The following is a 25,218-nucleotide window of genomic DNA, read 5'->3' on the forward strand; positions in this document are numbered from 1 at the left end:
ATATTGAGCATGTGAAGTTCTTTGTGTTGCTTTGCTCTGATGCATTTAAGGAGTCTGCTTGGAAATACTGTTCATGGATATCCACCAGCAAAAGTGACATCTCCATAATGACATAATCACAGAAAAGGATTTTGTTGAATATTCATCTTTTAATTCAGTATTGCATTATATGTGAGAGAACAGTCTAATCCTGTACTCATCACTTAGACCAAAGCAGAACTATAGTAGTAAAGGAGTGCATTGATGTGAGATGTCATTCAAAATGCTTTTATTTATTGGTCACCTTCATTTTAAAAGGATGCAGCTTCTACTGTAAGGCACTGCAAAATGCTTTTATTTAAAAATAAAACAAAGCAAAAATAAACCTTGACTGTTCAGTGAAGAAACCTGCTTCTATTCCTAAATGAACTGTGCTTGAAACAATCAAAAGATGATAAATAATTCTGATACCTAACTGATTTGAAGAAAAGATTCTTCACTGAAATTTCTTAATAAAAAACATGCAATTTTGGGACTTCATTATTGGTTATTTTTTGCAAGCAAATAGGCTCAGATACTTCAAAATTAAGTAATAATGTAACTAAGCTGTTCTGAAGGATTATTTGGCCCAGGACGCAGTAATGGTTTCTAATGGACTTTATTATTTCCTTAATTCTTATATATGCTTACCAGAAATGGCAGTTGCTATAGATCGATGTAATTTTTTGTGGTAGAAAAAGTAAATACTTATACATCTATTGATTAATGGCTCAGCAACTAGTACAAATGGATGGAGACTAGCTGCATTATAGCTTTCCAAATTAGCCAGCTCAGTTTTGCTCAAACAGAAAATCTCTGATGGGTTAAGATTGGGTGGGAGGGAAAAAAGGTTCTATTTTTCGAGAGCATATTATGAACTTTAAAACTTCCCACTCTAAGGATGAATTTCCATTAGCTTCTTTATTGCCTCTCAAATCCAGTTGCTACGTCCATCCACAGGAAAAAAAACTAGTAAGTCTGCTTGCTTCAGGGAAATTAATATGTATTTACTTGGTTTGGCTTTGTAAGTGGTTTGTACTATAACATTTATTTTTGTATACCCACTGTATGTCAACCAAGAAGAGGAGAGCTCTCCTGCCATATACAGTGGAGAATTGTTCTTAGTAGTATCCAGTAATGTATCTTAGAGTTCAAAATGTGGTAGGCTAGAATTCTGCCTGCTCTAAATACTGTAATAAAATCACCTACTATTATATGGATGGAGACACCATTTTGTTTTAGGAAAATATTCTTATTGGGTTTTTTTGTGCTAATGTCTTCCAGAATTTGTAAATGATCTGCCATAAAACCTTTTGTAAGTTAAGAGACAGAAAACGTTTAGGACTTTCTGTTCCCAGCTGTACTACTGATTTGCAGTGAGAATTTGTGTCCATTGCTGCACCCCTGGGTGACTGAGACTGCATGTTTGTTGGATAAACTTCACGTTTTTAAAGCAGAGATCTATTTTCTGGAAACACTTGTGTTTGAAAATCTGGCAAAGTATTTGCACACAAATTAGCTTGGTTGGCAGGTATGAGAAAGTATAGAAGTATTTTCATGGAGCTGAATTATGAACACTTCTAGTGATTTTTGGTTTGCTGCACAAATAATGCCACTCTCTATTTTAAAACACACCCCAGTCTCATACTGAGAACAAAGCAATGACAGATCTGGATAGGCTAAAATGCATGTCCATACACACAGCATGGTCTGGGTTTGTCAGTGCTTCTTCTCCAGATCTCTTACTTTCTACAGAGATGTGCCTGCTTGAGTCAGGTCATGTCACTGCCAGCAAGCTGAGCTGTGCATTGGAATAACATCTTGGCATTGGAACAACATCTTTATGCTGGCAAGCTGTTGGAATGGCTCTTGGCTTGATTTTAACCTGTGCCAACTTCTATAAACCATTTCTAGGCATGGGTCAGGAGATAGGATATTCCTGTCTTGAGGCCAGGACAGTTTAATTTACTGATACAGCTGAAGCCTCAGTACATTAATACAGCTGTCAGTGGCTGGATAGGTGGTAAATTTGAAGATTAATTGACTTACATACAGATATATAGGAAGTCCTTGGAGACTGCAGGGGTCGGTCTAGTTACCATGTTCCATATGAAATGTCTTGCCACAAAACTCTCCTTCTTGGGCAAGGCAAGCTCCCAAATTATCTTCTGCATTTATTTTTGCAAAAATCCACCGTGGGCCACCCTTCCTGCCTAATTGCTATTGTTTTCCGTTTGGTTGGAGTGGGATTGCTGGAAGGGATAATTTATATTCCTCCCTCTGCTCTCCCTTTGCTAGTGTCTGTCTTTTGCTCTAGATGAGTTTGGTCAGAGTCGGTGCTGAACTGGCAGGGACTGGATGTTGTTCATGCCAGGAAATCTGGGAAGGACCCATCCTGAGCATGTACTTTTGCCTGGATTTATTTTGTGTTTGGTTGGAGGGTTTTTTGTTGGGTTTTTGGGGTTTTTTTTGTGGTTGCTGTTGTTGCTGTTGAACGGCAATAATGAGGAAAGTTTTAAAAGTCTGGAAGACTTTTAGCTGAACAAGAACAGCAGGTATCCAGATGTACTGTACCTCAGAAATGGTTGTAAGTGACAAACTCACTGAAGTAAGAATGAGTGGAAATCAGTGCCTCTGATTTTATACATGTTTCTATTTGCTTGTTCTTAAGCAATGACAGGCTGGACCAGCAATTGTCCAATTTTTTCAACTTGTAGATGAAAACCAACATAACTGAGAATGTGTAATACATGGATTGATCCCCAGCTTTAGATCTCATGGGCTTCCCAAAGAACAGTAGCCAATATCATGTGCTAATATGCACATGAACACACACAGAGCCATAGAGACCTTGTTGTCTTGGCATGTGTGCTAGGGGAGCCTCAGACTATATAGCGATCCCATCTTAGGTGATAGAATGTGAATTATCTGATATAGTTGACAGGTTTTTCAGATAAACAGGTAGTGAAAGGAGAGCGAAACACATACACATTTGGAAACTGAACCCTAAATTTAAATCCTACTGGGCAATTTCTGCATTTCAACATAATGGCATCCATTTAGTTTCCACACTGCAATGTAGGTGGAAATTGTAAGAAAGCGTGAGTTCCCACTTATGCTTGGAGCTATAATAGAAAATTGTAGTATTCTTAAAAAGCCATAGAGACAGGTGACAGACTTCTAGGAGACAGGCTCCATTAACTCTGTTCTTATCTTTTTAGGAATTTTATGAAGGACCAGGAGACCTTAATTGGAACACCTAACATCTTGAGGAGATATATGATAGTATTAGTTCATTTAATTCAGAGTACCTCATTGCCTCAAAAGCCTTGTCAGTTCAGAGTAGCATTCATAAATACAAAACCACTGAAGTGCAGGTGGATTGTAGGGCAAGACTTTCACATATCCTTCAGGGTCTAAAGGAGCTAAACATGGACCTAAAGTATCTATGATGATTTGGAGATTTATTTGGGCATTTCCAGATGACAAAATAGGTGCCACATCTGTTTTTTAGTTTGTCATTGTTATTATGCATTTAGATATTTAATTCCACAATTGAGTGGTGAGTAAAAAAGGGTTTTACTGTTGTGTTAAAATGTTTAGGTATGAAAGCATCCTGAGTCAAAAAGATTCATTTTACACAGTTCCAATTTTAGTAGAAGAAATAAGAAGGTTTAGAGTGGAAAATGTTCTCAAATATCTTAAAAGAATCCTCCTCAGATTATATAATTGAATTATTCTGTAGTTATCCAAAATAAGTGAAAGACCATTTAAGACAAGACAGGAAAATAGATAGAGAAATGTCCTGCAGGAATCCATTCTACAATTGTATGGGGAGATGGGACAATTACTCTTATAGCTCTTTCAGTTGTTCCATGAATTTATAGGTTCTGAAGTCTTGTAAAATGAGAACACTATTTGGGTGATTTAAACTGTTAATAATTTAAAAAGGAAAAATTGCCTCAGTCTGAAAATTGAGTGTCACACCAGAAATCAAATAAAGCTCTGAAAGGCTGGAGGCATATTTCTATTGCCACCAATTGCAATTCTTCATCCCAGGAGAATATGAGGACAAGACATTGCATTGTTAAATACACTCACTGCTCTGGGGAATAACTAATACATATGTTTATTAATTTATTGCTTGCTTTCAATAGCTAACAGGTTTCATGTCTGATCTTTCTAAATAGCTGGTTTCATTGAGAGTTCCTGTTCCTCTCACGTTTGAATGTCCTCTCTGCTTTTTAGCTTGGTGATCCAGCCCAGGTTTTAACTCTTACTGAAAGCAGGATATAGCTGAAATAGAGGGCAAATGATTGCATTTGGCTTAGATGGCATGACAAGTGGCAATGTGCTAGTCATGAACTGCAGGCTCAGAATCTTAGTGAAGTGGATGAATTCCCCCTGTAGCTTTCCCCAGTTGGAGAAGTTTGACTTACATGGTTGTGCCCTTACTATTGTAGTGTAATAATTATTACTGACCAGTTTCTGTTTTCTTATGCTAATGCACTATAAAGGAGCATCTGTTTTCTTTGTATGAAGACATCACAGAATCATAGAATCATTATGTTGCAAATGACCTCTGAAGTCATTGAGTCCAACCTTTGGCTGATCACCACCTTGTCAATTAGACCATGGCACTAAGTTCCACATCCAGTCATTTCTTGAATACCACCATGGATGGTGACTCCACCAGCTCCCTGGCAGCCCATTCTAATGCCTGACAACACTTTCAGTGAAGAAATTCTTCCTAATCTCCCATTGAACCTCCCCTGGTGCAGTTTAAGGCTGTTTCTTCTTGTCCTGTCACTAGTTGCCTTGGAGAAGAGACCAACACACACCTGGCTACAACTTCCTTCCAGGTAGTTGAAGAGAATGATAAGGTCAGCTCTGAGCCTCCTCTTCTCTAGGCTAAACAACCTCAGCTCCCTCAGCCACCCCTCACAGGATTTACCCTCTAGACCCTTCACTAGCTTCTCTGGATTTGCTCCAGAACCTCAATGTCTTTCTTATAGTGAGGGGCCCAGAAACGGACAAAGTACTTGAAGTGCAGCCTCACCAGTGCTGAGTGCAGGGAACAATAATTTCCTTAGTCCTGCTGGTCACACTATTGGTGATACAATTGACCTTCTTGGCCATCTGGGCACACTGCTGGCTCATGTTCATCTGGCTGTCAACCAACACCCCCAGGTCCTTTTCCACTGGTCCACTTTCCAGCCACTCTGCCCCCAGCCTGTTGCACTGCACAGGGTTGTTGTGGCTGAAGTGCAGGATCTAGATCTTGGCCTCTTTGAACTTCATGCTGTTGGCCTTGGCCCATTGATCCAGACTGTCCAGATACCTCTGCAGAGCCTTCCTACCTTCCAGCAGATCAACACTCCCACCCAACTTGGCATCATCCACAAACTTACTGAGGGTACACTTCAACCCCCTCATCCAGACATAAGTAAAGATAGGGTACACTTCAACCCCCTCATCCAGACATAAGTAAAGATATTAAACAGGACTGGTTCCGGTACTGAGCCCTGGGGAACATCACTAGTGACCAGCCACCAACTGGATGCAGCACCATTCACCATCTCTTTCAGGGCTTGGCCATCCAGCCAGTTTTAACCTAGCACAGAGGGCACCTGCCAAGCCATGGGTGCCAGCTTTTCCAGGAGAATGCCATGGAAGACAGTATCAAAGGCTTTGCTGAAGCCGCAGCCTTTCCCTCATCCACTAGGTGGGTCACCTAGTCATGAAAGGAGATCAGGTTGGTCAGGCATGATCTGCCTTTCCTGAACCCATGGTAACTGGGCCTGATCCCCTGTTTGTCTTGTATGTGCCATGTGACAATCTGTTCCACAACCTTTCTGGGCACTGAGGTCAGGCTGACAAGCCTGTAGTTCCCTGGATCCTCCTTCTGGCCTTTCTTGTGGGCATCACACTGGCTAACCTCCAGTAATCTGGAACCTCCCTGGTTAGCCAGGACTAATGATAAATGATGGAGAGCATCTTGGTGAGCTCTTCTGCCAACTCCCTCAGTACCCTTGGGGGAGTCCCATCTGGTCCCATAGACCTGTGTGTGTCCGAGTGGCGGAGCAGGTCACTAACTACTTCCTCCTGGATTGCAGGGGGTATATTCTGCTCCTGGTCCCTGTCTACCAGCTCAGGGGGCCGGTAGAGTATAACTGGTCTTACTGTTAAAGACTGAGGCAAAGAAGGCATTAAGTACCTCAGCCTTTTCCTCATCCTTGGTGACTATGCTCCCCCTGCATCCAATTAGGGAGATTCTCATTGGCCCTCCCTTTGTTGTTAATGTATTTATAAAAACACTTTTTATTATCTTTCACATCAGTAGCCAGATTGAATTTTAGCTGAGATTTCACCTTTCTAATTTTCTTTCTACATAACCTAACAACATTCATGTACTCTTCCTGAGTTGCCTGCCCCTTCTTCCAAAGTTGATAAACTTTCTTTTTTCCCCTGAGTTTCAGGGAAAGCTCCCTGTTCAGCCAGGCTGGTCTTCTTCTGCTGGCTTATCTTTCAGCACATAGTATGGCCTGCTCCTGCGCCTTTAAGACTCCCTTCTTGAAGTTTGTCCAGCCTTCTTGGACCCTTTCGTTAATTAAGGATTTTTTCAGAGGGGACTCTCTGAACCAGTATCCTGAATAGGCCAAAATCTGCCCTTTGGAAGTCCAAAGTAGAGTTTTTGTTGACCCCCTTCTTTACTCCACCAAGGATCGAAAACTCTGTCATTTCATGGTTGCTGTGCCCGAGACAGCCTCCAACCACCACATCTCCCACCCACCCTTCCTGTTTGTAAACAGCAAGCCTAGCGGGGCACCACCCCTGCTAAGCTCACTTACCAGCTGTGTCAGGAATTTATCTTCCACACGTTCCAGGAACCTCCTAGACTGTCTCCTCTGTGCTGTGTTGAGTTTCCAAGGGACATCCAGCAACTTAAAGTCTCCCACAAGAACAAGAGCTAGTGTTCATGAAACATCAGCTTATACAATACTTCCTTTCATCCTGGTTGGGTGGTCTATAACACTCTCACCAGGATGTCTGCCTTGTTAGCCTTCCCCCTGACTGTTACCCATAGGCACTCATAAGATATCATCACTATCCTTAAGCTCTATACAGTTGAAAGATTCCTTAATGTAGAGAGTCACCCCACCATCTCTCCTTCCTCGCCTTTCATGAAACTGTAGAATCATCAAAGTTGGAAAAGACCCTTAAGATCATCAAGTCCAACTGTTAACCCAGCACTAGTGCTGTAACCACTAAACCATATCAGCCAATGCCAGATCCAAACACCTCTTAAACACTTCTAGGGATGGTTACTCCACCACCTCCGTGGGTAACCTATTCCAAAGCCTGACCACCCTAATAGTGAAAAAATTTTAATATCTAATATGAATCTCCCCTGGCTCAGCTTAAGGCCATTCCTCTAGTCATCTCACTGCAGGCACAGTAGAAGAGACCGTCTCCCACCTCACTACAACTTCCTTTCAGGTCGTTGGAGAGAGTGATGAGGTCCCCCGTGAGCCTCCTCAAGACTAAACAAACCCAGATCCCTCAGACATTCCTCATAAGACATGTTCTCTAGTCCTTTCATGAGCCTTGTTGCCCTTTGCTGGACATGCTCCAGCACCTCAGTGTCCTTTCTTAAGCGAGTGGCCCAGAACTGAACTCAGTACTTGAGCTGCAGCCTCACCAATACCAAGTACAGGGGGATGATAACTTCCCTAGTCCTACTGGCTACGCTATTCTTGATACAGGCCAGGCTGCCTTTGGCCTTCTTGACCACCTGGTCACACTGCTGGCTCATATTGAGATGGCTGTCAGCCGGCATCCCCAAGTCCCTTTTCACTGAACAGCTCTCAGACACTTTTCCCCAAACTTGTAGCTCTGTATGGGGTTCCTGCAACCCAAGTGCAGGATCTGGCACTTAGCCTTATTGAATCTCATGCTGTTGTCCTTAGCCCATTGATCAAGTCTGTCCAGGTCTCTCTGGGGAACACAGCTAGTAACTGACCGCCAACTACATTTAGCTCCATTCACCACAATTCTTGGGGTCTGGCCATCCAACCAGTTTTGTACCCATTGAAAATTCTACCTTCTGCAGTGCTTGTAGCCACCCATTGCAGCACTCCAGTCTTGCGAGTCATCCCGCCATGTTTCTGTGATGTCAACTGCGGCATAGCTTTCCTGCTGCGCAGTGACCTCCATCTTCTCCTATTTGTTACCCACACTGTGTGCATTGGTGTAGATGCACTTCAGCTGGGCTACTGATTTCACCCCCAAATCTGGCATGCCTCCTCTAGGCTCATTTCTAGTGAGCCTGGTCTTATCCCCTTCTCCCTTCAAACTTAGTGCTCTGATGAAGTCTATGTGGAGCTGCGGGAGCTTGTTAGCTAACCTTCGTCCCTTGCACCATGTAGTAGCAGCACGGTTCTTTGGTTTCCTGGTAGGATTCTGATGAACACTTATCACTCCCACAGTATTGCTGCTTTTGTCATGTGTTCACTCTGCCAGTTAGGTTTATTGTGGAAATCATGCATTCTCATTTTAGCCAGCACATCTAATGATAACCTGGAAAGTTCTTCACAATAATAATTGCTTTTCTGGTGGGAATTTAAATCAGCCATTTTGTGCGTGGCTCATCAGGATACATGAATGGAACGTTTCCATGAGTAGTATAGTGAAGCACAGGATGCCTCAGAAGAATCAGTCTATACTTCTTTTCCCGTGGCAATTAGACATGTAGGTAATAGCTTTATTTTGCAGGCAACTTGAGGGTTTAAAAACAAAATAAGTGAAGGTCTAAAATCAGGCTCCTGTATCTGTATTTAGACACAGCGAGTGAAAAGTGTATAGTGTAAAGCTATAAACAAAAAATACTTTCTAGGAAAGGTAGTGAGCTTTGCTTACAGCTCAGCACTTTTGAAAATTGGATCATATATCCTCATCTCTGAATAAGGGTCCAAGAACTCAGCTTCGTCAGATGACATGGTTATAACCATATAGCATCAAGATCTAAAAAGTAAGGAATTATTAGAATAACAATCATTCTTATTGAATTGGTTTTGTGCTGCTAGCATGATCTAATTGTTAAGTCATCTCTGCACATGCTACAAGGTTTGGTGACAATTTACAGGAAATCAGAGATTGAAATACTGTATTCTTAACCCAGATTATTTTGCATAACCTTATTTTTTCTGTAGAAGTCCATGGCACAGTTTATGAAGTTGAAGGAATGGATCCTCATTTACCAAAAGCCAGGTCTGCTGCTTTTTAAAGGGTGCTATCTGACTGATGTGTGAGCAAGTACTTTAATGCCTGATCTCAAATGCATCACTGCTCTCTTATCCATGTCCATAAAATGATGTTTTCAAGGGTTCTTTTGAGAATTTTGTTTCTCCTCCTTTTTCCCCCCTCTTTTTCCTCTTCAAGCATTGACCTTCAGCTGTCACCTTCCGTTTCTGTGAAAGGATGGGCAGAACTTTTAGAACACTAGAACATGGTTCTAGTGAAAAGTGCTGGCAACCTCTCAAAGTCTTGTACACTTTGGCTACAACCTGAAATTTTCATGTGCTTCCCTGAATTTTGGGAGATTGGATATCTTGAAATAATTTTTTTCCTCTTAGTTTATTGGAAGATTTCCAGTATTTTCTGTAGGGGGGAGTGCCATAAATGCAGAGTTGGGTTTTTTTATTTTCTATATTTCCTGTACTCTTCTCTACTTCCAGAAACATAGATGTGTTGAATTTTTGATAGCCATTGAAAGAAAGTGAAGCAGTTTAGTAAACCTGGTATGAAATCCCGGATCGCCTTCCCCTGAGTACAGAGCTCTGATCATTAGCCTGAAGCCAGGCTCCTTCTTTCTTGTTTTACCTTCTAGCAGCTTTCAGTAGCAGTCCACTATCAGCAAGAAGGAAAACGAGAATATCTATGTGTCCAATACCCAGAAGCTTTGTGCTAAGGATGGCTTAGGATGCAGGAACTAAAGATTTGTCCCCCTCTTACTCTCTACTACATTTACCCCTGGCCTTTACCACAAAATGTGGAATTTAATTCTTATTCCTCTCTTCAAGAGGCATAATGGGCAGATACTTGCTTTGAGGCCCTGATGTGACTGCCCATGTAGACATATTCCCTTCCTGATCAGCTATCTTTAGATTTCTCCTTACTGTACATTTGATTATGTACAGATATGTATATTCACTCTTTATAATGAGTGTACATTAATGTAGGCTTTTAGACTTACCCACTGGAGGATATGAGCACCATCCGTCTTTTCTAACCTCTCAAGGACATATCTATCGCATTCTTTGACCTCCCAGGAAGCATAATCTTTTTTTACTCAGAAAAGTTGCCATGCAGAACTTGAGAAAACTGTTTGTCAAGGAAGTTTGGTGACATGGTGAGAACTGCCCTGGAACAATTGTTCTTGAGGAACAATTTCTCTCCTCTGGGTATCAGAGGAGAGAGTGCAGAGAGGAATCATGGACCCCAGAAACACTGGGTTTGATTTGTGCTTTGCTGTAGATCTGGTGATTTCAGGAAGTCTGTCAGACTCAGTGAGCATGTACTTTAGTTTTGTGTTTGTACAGTGAAGATGTGTTGTAGAAGCATTGAGGTTATCCTGTCCCTGCTACTGAGCACACAAACACCTATTTTTCTTGTGGAAATGCCAGACAAATATGTGGTGGCCTTGAGATAAGAGATGCAGCTGTGTTTTTCACTGAGGACAATTTGTGCCCTTTACCCTCCCCAGTTTTTCATGTATATATTTCTTATGTAAGGAAGCTTCCTGACCATCTCTGCTATACATATTCAAAGCTGTGAGGTACTTGGTTCAATGTTAGTGGAATACAGTAAAATTCAATTAGATTTCTATAAAATCACTGTTCAGAATTGTTGCTCTTCACTTTGGTAATAGTAACAGCAAAAATTATGAACTGTTTACACAGTGCAGTGAATCTGTTTTACCTTACTTCCTTTTTTCGGTTATGGATAACACATACAACCCATTGCTTACCTTCTTTAACAATTTTAATATTTAAAGAGCTCTATAAATCCTCAAAACTGGTATTGTAAAGCTGCAACCACTTTAAAGACTGCTTGGAGTTAAAATTCATGATGATATTGTAGTAGGGCCTGTGCCATATCCCAGGAATGGACTCCTGCTGTACCAGCCTACACTGTTGAGTTAGGTACAGTTTCTGGCTCAAAGAAATTGCAGCTGGTAGCCTGAGTAAGGGCACAGTAACAGAATATGTGAGTAGTGTTCACAAATTCTATGATGCCTAAAGTGTGTTTACTCTCTTAATTCTTTAGGAGGAATTTAAACAGGCAGGAATTTTTTCTGCTGAAAAGCAGAAGCAGCAAAAGGCTGAAGAAGAGAATGCTCAAATTAACAGAGAAGGAAATGGAGGAAATACACTGTAAGAAGCTAGAGGGTTGAGACTCTAGAATACATACAAAAAGGGAAAGTGGAGTTGAGTCCTGGTAGACCAGGGAAATAGTGGAAAATAGCAAAATAATCCAGAGGTGTCATTAGCTTGGAAGTGCTAATCAGTTCCTGGGCTGCTGAATCAGTTGTGCCTGCATCCATGGGTCCTAGCAGCCTGTTGGACTGGAAATGCAGTTCAGTCAGCTGCTTTGAGGTGACAAAGCTCCCCCCAAACCTGAGCAGGTTCAAGATCCTCCACAGAAGCAAACAGCTGACTCCAACACAGCTACAGATCTGGGGACTCATCACCATAATTTCTTTCTCCCAACCCAGTGCTGTATAGGAACTAGGGTTCTTGTGATATAGTGAAATACTCTCTATGTATTTCAAAATAACTTGCTGTCTAATGCAAGCTGGAAGAAATACATGTTCAGTGATTTTAGAAAATGAAATATTTGTTAATTCATTCTGCAGAACTGTAACTATAGATTTAGTAACAAAATGGCAGGGTTATTAGATAGTTACTTAAATTTACTTACAGTACTTTATACTTTGAAACGTACAGATAATTTCTTAGATCGCTGTGTTCACTTTGCCAAGATTTCTGCAATGCAAACAGGGAAACTGACAGGCAAGAATTTTTTACAGTTTATTATTCTTTCTCCTCTCAAGGTCAAACAGTCTTTCCTATGTATAGCTACTACAGTGGTTGGGGATTAATTCTGAGGACTTTGGAAACTATACCTCTGAAATGTGCCATGTTTTGCGAGGGACACCTAGCATCTGTTCCTGTCTCAGGGCTATTCTTGTCCTTTAGTTGTGGTAGTCTTTATTAAGGAGGAAGGGTAAGTTCAGTCCTTGTTTTTAAAGCCACAATGAATTTCACTTCTGAGATTCTGAGAAAGCAAAAGGTGGGGAAGGAACGTGAAAAAGCAAAGTAAAAATAGCCCAGATGAACTGGCCACCTTCCATCTTTCTTCTTTTGCAGCTCAGTGCATAGTTTGATATCTGCTAGTCCAACACCAATTAACTTTAAGAGGTCGGTCCACTCCTTTTGGGAGAGCTCTGACAACATATTAAAAGGAGAACAAGCTGCCTCCTTAGTCGAGAATCTTCCTGGAAAGGACCAGAAGTCTCTATGCCCTCTGAGCCTAAGGTTCAAGTCTTTCTCCAATCCTGATACAGTTGGGTGGAACTCTTAAAAAATGTATGAACTCCATAAATTTTTTTTCCTCCTTAGTCTGTCCAACCCTATCTGACAGATTTTGTGTGTCCTGGACAGATTTTCTCTGTCTTTGCATTTATGATTGAATTATATTACTTTTATATTATGATTGAATTATAGTAAAAGTAATGAAGCCAAGACTGAAGAAAGGAACATTCATATTAAAGGAAAAGATTGGTGGATTGTCAGGTTTCCTAGCTGAACAGTGTTGGCAGCACTCATTTCGGGTGTTTTCAATATATAGTAAGCTGAAGAGCATTACAATTCTGAAAGAGTGAATCCTCCAGCCTGAAAAGTCTCGCCTTATGTTCAGAAAGGTATCGGTCTCTGGTCTAAACAGCAGGGGAAGGTAACCATGATCTTGACAGCATCTGGATTTCTTTGATGCCGGGAACATGTTCATGTTCTCTTCTTTCACTTACTGGTAGCTGCCTCATTTAGCCATGGCACACTACTACAGAGATATGCATCAGTTCATAGACATCTCATGTACTCCCCTGCTTTTTGCCACTTGAATAGCATGCCTATATGTTGTCCCTTCATAGTTCCTAGATGATCTTGTGCAGGGTTAAGAGGACTCAATGATCCTTGTGGGTCCCTTCCAACTCAGCATATTCTGTGATTCTGTGATTCTAAGCATTACCGGAGTTCGCAAGATTGACAATGATTCCATTATTTGAGGGCATCACTGATATGGAACAGTCTTTGTAATTTTCTGTTGTTTGCAGGATGTCAGAAATGTTTCGTACTGTACATAAAATCTAGTGAAAATATTTGCTGCATGATTTCCTTACTTGCAATTCTTAGGACTAAAAATAGTTTCATAAATACTTTATTTTCTGTTTGATTTTCATGCACATACTTTGGGAAGAGAAATAAGAATGCCAGAAATATTGTACGAGCAGTAATTCTTGTCAGATGAGAAGTGCGAATGGATTGGGGAAAACCTCTGAGAGAGTGTAGTTTGATGAAACTTATTGTACAGTTAGAAGAGAATAAAACCAGTTCTTATAAGATTTGCCTCACCTTGAATTTCCTTAACACTCATACTGTATATTCCTGTATCACAGATTTTGGTGTTTTTTTATTTCATCCAAGCACATTCCTTCTTTGAACTTTGATCTTCCTCCTTTCATGTTTAACAGTTCTTTTTTGTTTTTCACAGACTGTTTTTGAGAGGAACTGTCAATCTGATGACTGTGCTGCTGATTTGAAACTTCAGGGTAAATTACTGCTGTCAAGGTGAGTAGGTGAACTTTTTTTCTTTCTGGCACACTAGTATACCATTCATCTTATGTTAAATGGCATTGAAATATCAAAAGACAAACACATATATTTGAAATCCAGATTAGAAGGATGGTGACAATGATACCACTTCTAGTGCAGAAGGGTCTTGAGATGTACACAGAATCTGAACTCCTGTGGTGGTGGGCTCTAGGCACATAGAGCACAGGACTCCTTCATCTTCCCAATCAAAATTGACAAAACTAGAGAAAAAAAATAGCATATCAAAGAGGGGCAGAGAAAGTAAAATTGCATGCTCAAATCAAATACCAGTGTGGACCACGTAATTTTTCAAAGAGAATAAAATACTCTTCATGACATGGTAAGAGTAAAACTGCCTGCAGAAAAGCAGTTTGTTAAAAAAAAAATGTCACATGGAAGGTTGAAAAAAACCCTCTGAACGTGGCAAATTATCTTCTTCAATCCATCATTTTCTGTTTCTCAAATTGTAGTTTTGCTAACTTGTCTGAAATACCACTCTGCTTTCAAATTCTTCTTGTCTGCAACTTGGGGACGAGTGTCTGATTTCACTTTCTTCTGGGATAATAAGCCTCATCAAATAGACCAGAGATGAAGTTTATGTTCTGTCCCTTGTGACGGATGATCTTAGGAAAATACCTATTGTTTTACCAGGATGTGTATTCAATTTTGGGATAAATCAGGCTAAACTGAACACATCACTTCTGTTTCCTTTTGTGGTTTTTTTTAGATGGAAATGCTGATGTGAGTTATTTAATTGTGTGCCAGAGGTTTTGCTATTTGATGGAGAAGCTCTCTGTGAAATGCTTTGCTTTCAGGTCAGGAGAGAGAAGGAAGACACTCCCCTGCTTTAGAAAGAAAAATTAAAAATAAACCCCAAACACAAGGAATAAGTAATAGTCAGGAGATACACATATGTTTTATATAAGTCTACAGCATGCTGTAATGGTACTTGGAGACAAAACTGAACTGTAGTCAAGTCTGAGAAGTTACAGGCTTCTCCAGACACGACCGAAGTCCACATGAATGTTTGAGCTGGATACATGTCTGTGTGGATTAGAGAAGCCAGTGAAGGATTTTGTCCTGTAGTTGAGGAACAAATAGCAAGGGACAGGTCTAAAATCTTGTCAGTGTATAGTAATCACAGCAGTAAGAGCTGTAGTTGTGATTGGAGCATTTGGCTGTTTATATTTAGAGCTGTTATTTATGTTATCTTGGCAATTTAAAAGCCACACCTGTCAAAAGAGCTTAGGATATTCAAATACAGTTTCTACGTTTGTATAGCAAAATGCTGAACAAATGCTCTCAAATTTTCTTTACTCAGTGACACTCTGAAGTCCTGTTTGAAATAAACAGGATGTTGTCAAATCCCTCTGCACAGTATGGGCTTTCTTTACCTAAAGAGCTCTGTAAGCTTCAATTATTAAGAAACATAACACAATGAATGTCTCTTATGAAAACAGATTTTTTTGTTGTGTTATTATTGCCTGTAAAATTACCAAGAAACGTGCTATGGATTCTGATTTTAAACAAGTGCCTGGTAATTTTTCCAACCCTGTGTGTTTCACGCTAAATAATCCTATCACCATTTTTCCACATTATTGCTGCTTATTCTAAGTCTATGCACAAAGCAAAATTATTATTTTTTTTTAGAAAGAACAAGAAAGGTGACTCATTTATTACTATCAACACTAAACATTAACTTCATTGTTAGCAAGGTTATGTCAATGCCTTTGTCTAAATAACCACGTCTGACTAAATTTGGTGGACTTATTATTAGAAAGAATGCAATTAATGATGCACAGATACACTGGATTGAAATAAACCAGATATTTATGGAAAGGCAGCAGTAAGTACTGTCTCTCAGATCTGCTGCAGCTCTTTGAAGGTGTCACTGGATCAGTGGATAGGATGGTTAAGTAATTAAGATCATCTACTGGGGTTTGCAAAAGACTTTTATTAAGATTTCTCATTAGGGGTTCACAAAGAAAGTAAGTTGCCCAGATCTGAGAGGAATGGTGCCCTGAGTATTACTACCTAACTAAAAGGTAATCAACAGAGAAAAGGTATAAATAGTCGATTTTGATGGTGGAGAGAACTCTACAAGTGCTAGTGATATTCAGCACATTCAAAAATTATATGGGAAATAATCTGCTAGAAAGTAATGATAAAGTTTGCTAATCATACTAAACCACTCATAGCAATGAAAATAACAAAGGGGGAGGTATGTTTTCATGAAGTGTGCAATTAATCTGTGGATTTTACTGTTTGGGGTACTGTAAGTTCTGAGAGTGAATGCTGGAAGCTGCAGAAATATATCAGCAAAATGCCATTCTGTGCTTGCTTTGCTCTTCCATATCCTCTTGCTTTTAGTCATAGTTGGATACAGGGCTCTCTGCTAGATGAACTGACTGTGCTTACACACTTCCCTTAAATTTGTAGCATGTTAGAGCCAAAAGCTGTTCAGGGAGCTGTATATGGCAAGGTATAGTTTTGCTCATGACTATATACGCTTTCAAATATGTGCTGGTTAGAGCATTTATGTATATAGAAAGTCAACTCAAATTACATTATCATCAAGAGAATTGTTTTCTGAGGTCATTCTTATGAGCTTAGGATCTCCACAAGCATTCACCTGGGATGTGTTTGAATCATTAAAATTACCAAGTTAAACGATCACATCCAGCTTTGAAGATATGAAACACACATACCAAATGACTAATAGGAAAACCAACCCATGCTGGCAAGAGTTAACTGGGTCTGCTCTAATTTTACTTTTCTTGGTATCTTGCTTCTCTTCTGAAAACTTATTCATATGCCCTTAAATTGGGAGCACTTTACTTTGATAAATAACAAATAAATAGCCTAGGATGTTAACGCTCATAGTGATGACCTCATAGATGGCCATTTATCCAAAGTGCTAAAACCAAACAAATCTGCATGTGTGAGTTAGAAAATTCACTGCTGGTCTGGCCAGATATGATTGGGTTTGCGTCATTATTTCATGGTGTTTGAGGAGCTGCTACATGTTTAAACGGCACTGCTGGGCAAACTGAAATCCTCCACTGTGAATTTGTAGAAGAGTGTAGGACAGAACTGCTTGGAAGCAGGTGATGATAAAAAAAATGTTAAAACCTTATAACTCTATCTGAAAGCTTTTGCAAAGACTTAGAAAGCTGGTAATGGGATGTATTCTTCTTTTGAATGCTTCTGTTGTAGTGAAAGTTGTCCTTGGAGACTTGGGCTCCAGTACATGCTTTACTGGAGTGAAGAAGACTTAGGATGCCTTTATTCTGGAAAGAAAAAGGTTTTATTTCAGTTAACAGATAAATCTCTTCAATGCTTGTGCACCTTCGTTATCATCCATTTGCATGTAAATGCATCCCAGCTTCCTGAAGGGATTGTTGGACAAAAGAGCCAAACTGTTCTTGCTTGTGGCAGATGCAAGAGAGGCAAGAGTCACAGACTGTGGCTTGACAGGTTCAGAGCAGAGATTTGGAAAAACCCTGTTGCATAGGCAGTTCATGCTGCAGAGGAATGAGACATGCAGAGATGGTGTGCTCTGCCATCCTGGATTTCAGGACTTGTCTGGGTAAGGTTCTTGCTGGCCTCATCTGTTGCTGCCAATAGTACTGTGTCAAGGTGGATGAGGATGGATTTTATGATCTCTAGAAATCCCTTCCAACACACTCTTCTGTAGTGTTCTGACTTGTCTTGAGGTAAATCCTCTCTGTAACCACAGCAAAATTACTTGAACAAAACCAGCTCTTTTCCAACATGGAAGCATCTGCCTAGGGATGGTTAAGGGTGTCTTCCAGTGCTGTGGCTGGAAACCTGCCTGTGGGACTCTCTGCCTCTTGCTGATGCCATCTCTGCTACCTGGCAAAGCAAACTGGGGATTTAACTTTCTATGGCAGACATTACGAGATGGCATGTAGAAACCTCTGCAGCGATGTGTTGCTACACATGGTCTTCCTAGTGGTTGGCCCGGACTTTCTCACAGGACTATGTGTTGTTAGCCTAAAACTACAGATGGTAATTTAAGAATAAAGAAAAAGGATCCATGGAATGTCCTGGGGACTTGATGAAGGCACTGTTAGGACAGACTGAAGGAGCAGAAGAGAGGTATTTCACCTTTCCAGTCATGACTGTTTTCAAATCCTTTTTTCTTGAAGAATAAGTATGTGAAGTTTTCACAGCACAGAGCAAGAGAGATGACTCTTGCCTTCCCTTCAACAATTCTCTAGTATTAAGTCTTGCAGCTGTCATTGGAGATGGCAAAATCTGGCCTTATTCATGCAGTAATACCCTGTGGGTAGTGGTCATGATGATTGCTAAAGGAAGAGACTTAACAGTGTCTTAGTGTAAAGAATATAATTATGTATAGCACACAGGTTTTTGTAATGACACAACATGAAACCATAAGAGAAATAGGAATAGAATATTTTGTAATAAGCTTTATTTTTATGACCATAGTTTAGGACAGCAGCAGGAAACCAAGTTTCCTTTCCAGCAATCCAGTACTGAAAAACAAAATGTTATGTTAGTTATTATTTTAAAACACTGTTTAATATTAAAAATATATCTATGACATATCATGTTTGACTTCAATGCCTCACTCTGTTTGCTTGGCATGGTGAATATCTTTTCTATCAGGTTTCTGTAGCAACTAGCACATTTTTATTGAGCCTCTCCGAAGATTCTTAGAAGCTGAACTGCATCTGTTTCCTCAAGATTTGCTGAGGGAAACTCTAAAGTAGGTGTTCTGTAGAAGTTTATACCTCCCTAGCCTTTAAAATTTCATATTTATTTCTTTGGTACTTTATATGGGAGAAAAGCACTCTGGTCTTTTAAGAAGAACCTGAGAGTGCTGAGGGCGATCTTGTCTGATGTACCAATGCAGTTTCAGCTCCTGACCTGATGCCTATCCATCTGACTGGCTCTCTGCAAAGGCAGTGGTAGTTATGGAGCCCTGTTTAGGCTGTAATGGGCTGTAACTGAAAAGTGTGGAGAAGACATTTGAGTAGCAGTGAGGGTGTTTAAAAAAAACAGACTTTTTTCCAGCCATAATAAACAAGCTAGCTAAAAAAGACCAGAGCAGAATGGGTGGTTGCTTCCATGTGAGATGCATCTAGGAAGGAAATCCTGCATAGCTAAGTAAATACACTGTCAGCCCTGTGTTGCAATGAACAGAGCAGCTTTATCGAAAACAAACAGTACAAGAAAAAAGATGATGTGACATGTCATGTAGCTGCTGTGTTCCAGCACAAGCTGTATGCGTGGTATGTAAATGAGATTGTAAGCACAGGACTGTGAGCCCCCTTGGATAAAAAAAGCTGTAATAAATAATGCTATTCCTGAGAAGGTTCGAAGAGGAAGTCTGTCTTCCACATGTTTACGTGGCATTAAGTTACCTTTTATCCGTCATTAGAACAGAATTGCTCATACATTGGAGTGCTTCTGACTGATCTTTGACTGTTAGGAATAAGCAGCTTGCTTTTATATGTTGATTTAGAGCATCCTCAATGTCCACCATTAATGACCAGGCTCAAATTTATATTCTTCCCCTACAGACTGGCTGGGGTTCCAGTGTACACTGCTGGAAACAGTTTATTTTGGAAATGTGAAATTGGAAGCAAAAGTCATAGAAAGGCAAAGGAGTGACAGGTGTATTTTGCAGAAATTTTCAAGTTTTTCCAAATTGTCGGTTTTATTAAGTTGGAGTCAATACTTTCAAAAGTTCTCATGTGAAATGGGATTTTTGAGAAATGTCCTTTTCCATTTGAAATGTCAAGCTTGTGGCTTGAGCTGTTTCTGCTTCCATTAGCCAGAGAATGGACAAAACTCTAGTCTGTCAAAAATTTCATTGAGCTTGAAATATTTCCATTTTAATGAAATAGTAATTTATGGGAAAAAAGTATTTTGAAGTATCATCAGGTCAGCTCTACAGAAGGTTGTTTTTGCCTTCTTTTCCATATAATTTTCTTCTGTGACTTACTAAAGGATTAACATCTTTTTCTGCCAACATTTTTTTTGTTTCTGTGATCCCTTTTGTCTTATGTATGGCTCTGTAATTGATAAGCGGTTAAATGTGATGTTCTGGGATGTAGTATTGAAGTAGGTAGCCCAAGTCTCTCTGAAAAGACAAGGGAGAGTGTGCATCATCCCCCTGTGATTCCCTCAGACTTTGAGCTTACAAGTCTGAAGTTTATAAGCATATTATTTGTATTAGTGAAGAGTGAATAATTTCACATAGGAACTAGACTAGCTATGCAACTGCAAAACTGCTTGTTTTGCAAGTGCTGTGTATAGATACAAGGATGAATATGCTCATGGACCTATTAAAATCTGTGGAAGGACTCCCTCTGGTTCACTGGGCACGTCACCAGATATTAGGCACCTGGATTTGAAAAATGAATCTCACCAGTTTCATGCTGCCTTGTCAAATTATTACAAAACCTGAGATGAAGGAATTCAGATATCGTAGATAAAAACGTGTTATGACAGCTTTGTCCAATTTGCTTTTCACCAGCACAAGATGTAACGACACATAACATAGGTTAGTGCTGTAATAGTGCAGAAAATCAGTTGTTCTGAAGGAAGGAGCAATAAAATAAAATTTTGATCAGAAAGTTCAAAACTTTTTGAGTGTATCTAATTAACATAGTAATGTTTTATAAAAAAACATTAGTAAAGGTTGTCACTGATCACAGACTTTTGCAAAGCCATGGAGAAAAGATGGTTTAAAGACTGTGGTTTAATGTAGGAAGCAAAATGTTTGATAAATTTGACTATGCTTACACCTCAGTACTTACCTTCCTTTGATCACACAGCAGGGGTTTGTTTCCAGAGAGGCCTCATGTTTCACAGTATGCCCATTGAGTTTTTATGCCCCTGAAATGTGTCTTAACAAAACAGTCATGATGATGAAACACAATATCCTTTCATGTGAAGCTAATTACATGCTCTGATACTATCTGTTTTTCCCTTCCTCTTCATTCATAGTAGATGAAGCATTTATTTTCACTTATTTTGTCTTTCATTAAACAAACACTTCTTTCAACACTATTTTTGACCTTCTGTTTACCCTAAGTAGCAAAGATGCACAGATGGAGCTCATATCTGCTTTACAAAAAACAACCAAAGAAAAATTAGCAAATGCTATGGTTAAACCAATGCTAAGCATTTCTAGTTCTAGAGAAGTGGTCTTGACAGTCAAAGCCCTGTGTGTATAAAGCTGTGTGTGCCAACACTGATATTCCCAACTCCTAGGGCTCTGCATACAGAGCCATGACTGAAGTGGTGCCCACTGGTCATACCCCAGTGCTGTCCTAGTTGGTGATCTTTTAAACTACAAAAGAAGTTCCAGGGAGAGAAGAATGATAAAAATTGTGAGAATGGATATGAGAAGATTGTTTGCTTTTTTCTCAAAAAGCCATACCAGGTTTCACACTGTAATTTGTTTCCTAAATTATAGCATAGTTTAATATTATTTAAAAGTAATTTGCTACACTGCAAAGGATGCAATGAAAAACTGCTTATTACCATTTCATGTATATTAGGATATTTGTAATTCTGTTTGGAATTTAGTCTTTTTGGCGAATCTGGGAAGCAGAATTCTGATTTCTCATTTATATTTACTTTTATTTATCTTTTACTTACAGATAGTTGTTAAAGTATTGAATGCTGAGTTTGTGAGGCACATGGAAAACTCTGTTGTAGCTCATCCAGGACTGGATTTGCAGTTTCCTGAACGGGCTGTTCAGCAGAGCCCGCAATTAATCAAGATGTAGTACAAGTTGCAGTGAGAGCATCATCTCAAGGACTGAGTGAATATTTTCCATTGTTGAGGGTAAATGGGGATGGAGAAAGTTTCTTAGTTTCTTGGTTAGTTGTGCTCAGAGCTTTGTAAATCTGTCATAAAATAAATAAATAAGTCTAGTTTGATAGCAGTGAACAGTCCTGTTCCTTTTGAACATATGGTGATAGAACCCATATGGATGGTAATAGAATCATCAAGTGGTGTGTGATAACAAACCAGAGTAGTCCACATCCTGTACAAGAAGACAGATTCTCAGTCTCTATTTTCAAATAGCAGGGCACTGATGATTATAGTCAGGGATACTGTACAAGCCAGTCTTGTCCCTTTTTAAATACTGGTTTTGTTTTGTAAGAATCACTTGACTACTGGAGTAGGATCACGTTATTTTAAACTAGACTCCTGAAGAGATGTTCTTTCATATAAATTGAATTCATTGCTGAGCTATTGTGTAACCTGGCCCTTCTTGTGAACATCTCAACATCAGTATTTTCTGGACCTAAGATAGTTGAAGTCACTATATGGTTTCTTGCTCTAGCAACTGAAGTATAAAATTAACAAAACAAAAGCTTAACCTCAGGAAGCACTGTCATATATCAGCTGCCTCCAGAGGTGGAAGTTCTTGATAATATACAGACCACAATAAGAAGCAGATGCAGTTTTGTTTTGTATTTGCAGAATACATCTTGCCTGATGTATATGTGCATGTGTATGCTTATATACATATGTATACACATCCTCTTTTGTGATGCAGCTATGTGAACTTTTTCTGTATTACATCCTGAAGTTGCAAAATCTGGTAAGCCTGAGGTTCTTCACAGACCTCTAGGTAATTCCTCTTGCTGGTTTTGTATGAGCTGTAGAGGAAATGTGCTGATATGGGTATACGTTGCTTGTCATGTTTGACATTTAGACATAGCTTACTCTTGGTATATAACACCTGCTACTGCAAAACAAATTGCCTTAAGTAACAAACCTGTACCGTTTCTAACATTTCATCTCAGCTTAACTGCCTTTTTTTGACCTCTGAAAGTGATTCCTGAAAGGGCATTGATCTTTTTCCCTCTCACCAACGCTTAGCTGAATATGCTTTTTAATTTGCATATTATACCATGGTAAATACATGGGTTTGCATGATGACTATATTATTTATCTAATTCCTGGAAACAGTATGTTATGAAGTGCTACTGATTCAGCATCAAATTTCCGGGCCAGATCTGTTGTCTACAATCACCTATTTTAACACAGCTTTTCAGATATTTTAACAAATAAGGAAAATATAGAGGGATTTTTTCTTTCACGTTAGGCTGATATATGCAACTTTCATCCAGAATTCATCTTTCATCTACAGTTTGTCTTTTACATTTCTTTCTGACACTAGTAACTAGTTTTTGTTTGCCTTCCAACCCTAGGATGCTGTCTTACACACACGTGGAGGTACAGTACCATTGATTCCAAGGATAGCTTGTGGTTATTAAAGATGTTAGTTTCTATATGTGCCTGCAAGGGTGAAAGATTAGATGAGAGCTTCTGTAGATGTTGTACCTCATCTTGCTTTCATGTTATCAGTTTCATAAGCCAGAGTAGCTCCATTCAAGCCAAAAGCTGCTCCCTGGAGTAAACATTGTGTGAAAACAGAGATGTTTTTTTCCCCATTGGTTCTTCGGTTCTGTTTATATAGTGTTGTGAACATCTGAGTGCTATTGAAATTACTGATAATAATAAAAGGCACCAGATCTCTGTAGGGTTATTAGGAGTGTATTTTTGTGTGGATGTTGTGCCCTGTTCTGTCCTTTTTACTTTACAGTTTGAAGATACAGGTGGCTGGAAGTCGTATCTGTTGTGTATTTAAGGGGGATTTATGTGAAGAAACCACATTTGGGGAAAAGAGGACAAATTCCAAAGAAGCTTTGACTATATGGTAACTACCTGTAGCTAGAAATCACTGTTGTTTCTCTACCATAACAAAGAGTGGTCTGTCATGTGTGTCTTCCCCCAGTCTCCATCCTCTCCAAACCCCTGCCCCTTGTTTACTACTCAAATGCATTCATTTTTAACGTTGAAGTGTTGAAAATATGGAAAAGATAAGGCTCTGTGCCATATTCCTGAGTTGTAATATATATATGGGAACTGAAGTGCTAGAGACAGTATCTCTGTGCCAGAAGGGTACTGGCACAAGCAATTCCATTGCCTTGGCCCTGGGCTCACCACAGTAAACACTTTTTCCATATGGGACATTTACTCCCTTCTTAAGGGGAAACATTAGCACATTGTTACTCAGTCTTCATGGAGAACAATTACTCCTAAATTACCATATTACTCCTAAACTGTGCTCTGCTGACACAGAACCTTGGTTGACCACTCCTCAAATTCTCATTTACATTTTTCCCATCACCTCATTTATATACTACTGAGGGAACACTGCAAAGTCTCTACTTGAGAAATAGATTAAAAAATAGAGGAAAAAGATCATTAATGAAATTATCTGATGGCCCCAGAGATAGTTTGCCACAGCTGGCTTAATGCACCTCAGGTAGGCTGTGGTCATCAGCTCCATGAGGTCTCTTTGTGCCTTTACTAGCGTAGACTTCAGTCTAAGAAGGGGAAGGCAGCAGCTAGTTAATGCAGAATAAGCTATTGTATCTTGAGCATTTGGCTCAGTACTTAGTCTAAATTGGCTGTGAACTTTGCAGAGAGAGTTGACCTTTAACACACAGGTGATGAGAAGAAATATAACCAAGCAATGTAAAATACTATAGTTTATACTACAGTATGTAAAATGCTATACTATAGTGGGGTTGTTTAAAAATTTTATTTGTTTTGTGTTTGGTTTTGGGGCTGCTGCCCTCAGTTTTGCACTGAAATATGAAATGAATTCCCAGATCAACTGAGGGTTTCAGCCTTTCATTGGCTCTTGAGGTTTAAGTATTTGCAAAACTCCTCCTAAAGTTCAGTTAACCCTGGAGCCTGTGATAAAAAGCCAACAGAAGAAAGGTATTCAGGGTTGATGTAAAGATTCTGTGAAGGTAAAATTAATATGTACTTTAGTAACTGCAAAGACCAATGCTGGTTGGTGAAGATAGAAATCTTTTTGGCTCTGTCATAGCACCAGTGTTTGTTGACTCACAGCTTTTACTGATTTACAAGCAAAAGGTGGGGTTCTTTAATTTCATCTGATGGAGGTGGAGGACAGATTGAACTTTAGTTGTTTTAAGCATTACCCATTTTAACTTAACACAGTTGTATCTTCCACTGTCCACTGAGCAGTAGTGGTGATTTATCCATATAGATGCTGATTTGTGGTAAGGAAAGAAAGGTTCCTAATATAAAAGGGAAAGTCAGTGACCCAGACTAACAGGGTAAGTGCAACCCTGTCACATTCCTTGCCCTATCTATGGTCTGCACAGGCTGAGAAAAAGTTCTGAATGCTTTCTCAATTTTTGAAAAAAT

The 25,218-nt window shown here is 39.5% G+C and overlaps 1 protein-coding gene across 1 annotated transcript in view; it reads left to right on the forward strand.

Annotated features, from left to right (window-relative positions):
* The window catches only part of ITGA9 (integrin subunit alpha 9), a 219,326-nt gene that overhangs the window by 114,366 nt on the left and 79,742 nt on the right, over positions 1–25,218 (forward strand). Inside the window, exon 17 of the mRNA XM_027675915.1 lies at positions 13,852–13,928. Coding sequence (XP_027531716.1) covers positions 13,852–13,928 — 77 coding nt within the window. The remainder of the gene's footprint in view (positions 1–13,851; positions 13,929–25,218) is intronic.

Source organism: Neopelma chrysocephalum, unplaced genomic scaffold (assembly GCF_003984885.1).
Source record: "Neopelma chrysocephalum unplaced genomic scaffold, ASM398488v2 Primary Assembly neopelma1_26, whole genome shotgun sequence".
In the NCBI taxonomy this organism is placed as follows: Eukaryota; Metazoa; Chordata; class Aves; order Passeriformes; family Pipridae; genus Neopelma; species Neopelma chrysocephalum.